The sequence below is a fragment of the Brassica oleracea genome, unplaced genomic scaffold, assembly GCF_000695525.1.
Source record: "Brassica oleracea var. oleracea cultivar TO1000 unplaced genomic scaffold, BOL UnpScaffold02374, whole genome shotgun sequence".
NCBI classification, from domain to species: Eukaryota; Viridiplantae; Streptophyta; class Magnoliopsida; order Brassicales; family Brassicaceae; genus Brassica; species Brassica oleracea.
In genome coordinates this window covers 1-1,463 of record NW_013618904.1, presented here as the reverse complement: position 1 = coordinate 1,463, position 1,463 = coordinate 1, and the positions used below count along the sequence as shown (strand labels likewise).

Below are 1,463 nucleotides of genomic sequence, written 5' to 3'. Positions count from 1 at the left end.
GTGTTTCTTGCCTTTGGTGCGAGCGTAAATGGGTTTCCTTTCATGCGTAAAGTTGTTGTAGTCGACGGCACGTTTCTCAATGGTAAATACAAAGGGACGCTACTCACATCACTAGCTCAGGACGGTAACTTTCAGATTTTTCCAATAGCCTTCGCAGTGGTTGACACAGAAAATGATGATTTGTGGCATTGGTTTTTTACGCAACTAAAAATTCTGATTCCTGACGACGAGGATCTTGCGATAATCTCGGATAGGCATAACTCGATAGGGAAAGCAATTAGAAATGTGTATCCGTTAGCTGCTCGGAGAATATGCACCTACCATTTATATAAGAACATATTGGGACGGTACAAAGGAAAAGATGCATTCCGTCTGGTGAAGAAAGCGGCGAGATGTTTTAGGATGTCTGACTTTACTGCAATTTTCGAGGAGATTGAAGCGATTAATCCTGCACTCCACGGCTACCTCCAAAGAGCTGATGTCCAACTGTGGACGGGTGTTCATTTCCCGGGCGAGAGGTACAATTTGATGACTACAAACATAGCAGAATCAATGAACAGAGCATTGTCGAATGCTAGAGGTCTAAACATTGTTCGAATATTAGAATCGATACGGGTTATGATGACCAGATGGTTTTCTGAACGGAGAGAGGATGCCAGATCGCAGCCAACGACGCTTACGCGTGGTGTCGAGAAACTACTACATGTAAGTTAGTCGTAACAGTAAAAATAAGTCTGTCTTTAAAATTCATAAGATTCTTAAACAAGCCTTTGTAGTTCTTAAATCAGCCGTAATATGTAATAAGTCAGTCATTTCATATTTATTCTTTTTTTGTTAATAGGGTCGTGTAACTGCCGCCAGAGATTTGACGGTCCAAAGGATTGATGATCATCACACTGAAGTTAAATATGGATCTTCTAGCGAGTCTTTGAATGTTGTTAATTTGGTAGAGCGAAAATGCACATGTCGGCGTTTCAAACGCGAGAAATTACCATGTGTACACGTAATCGCAACTTCTGAGTACAACAATATTTGTCGTATATCCCTGTGCAATCCTTACTATAACAGTGCATATTTGGTGAGCGCATACGCTGAACCGGTCATGCCGGCTGACTCAGCGCAACCTGTTCCAGAAATCGTGGCTAACCAACTGTGCTTGTCCCCGTCTATTCGTCAACAGCCAGGAAGACCTAAGAAAAATAGGATGAAATCTGCTTTAGAAGTTGCACTTCAAAAAAAGCGTCCCAGGAAAGAACACACATGTTCTCGATATAGACAGAGTGGACATAATGCGAAAACTTGTACGATGTAAGCAAGTGTTGTAGGGATTTTCATGTTTTTGTATTACCTTTGTATTTTTGTTTTAATGTTTTTGGTATTACGGTTGGATTAGGGATTTTCATGTTTTGTATTACAGCTGTGTTTTTGTTTTCATGTAAATGTGTTACGGCTGGATTAGGGAT

General features: G+C 40.7%; 1 protein-coding gene across 1 annotated transcript; it reads left to right on the top strand.

Annotated features, from left to right (window-relative positions):
- The first annotated feature begins 42 nt into the window (after positions 1-42).
- On the top strand, positions 43-1,312 carry LOC106321669. The gene is made up of 2 exons (XM_013759914.1): positions 43-705; positions 842-1,312. Exons 1-2 carry the CDS (start codon positions 43-45, stop codon positions 1,310-1,312), a joined length of 1,134 nt encoding a protein of 377 aa, XP_013615368.1.
- The last annotated feature ends 151 nt before the right edge of the window (positions 1,313-1,463 follow it).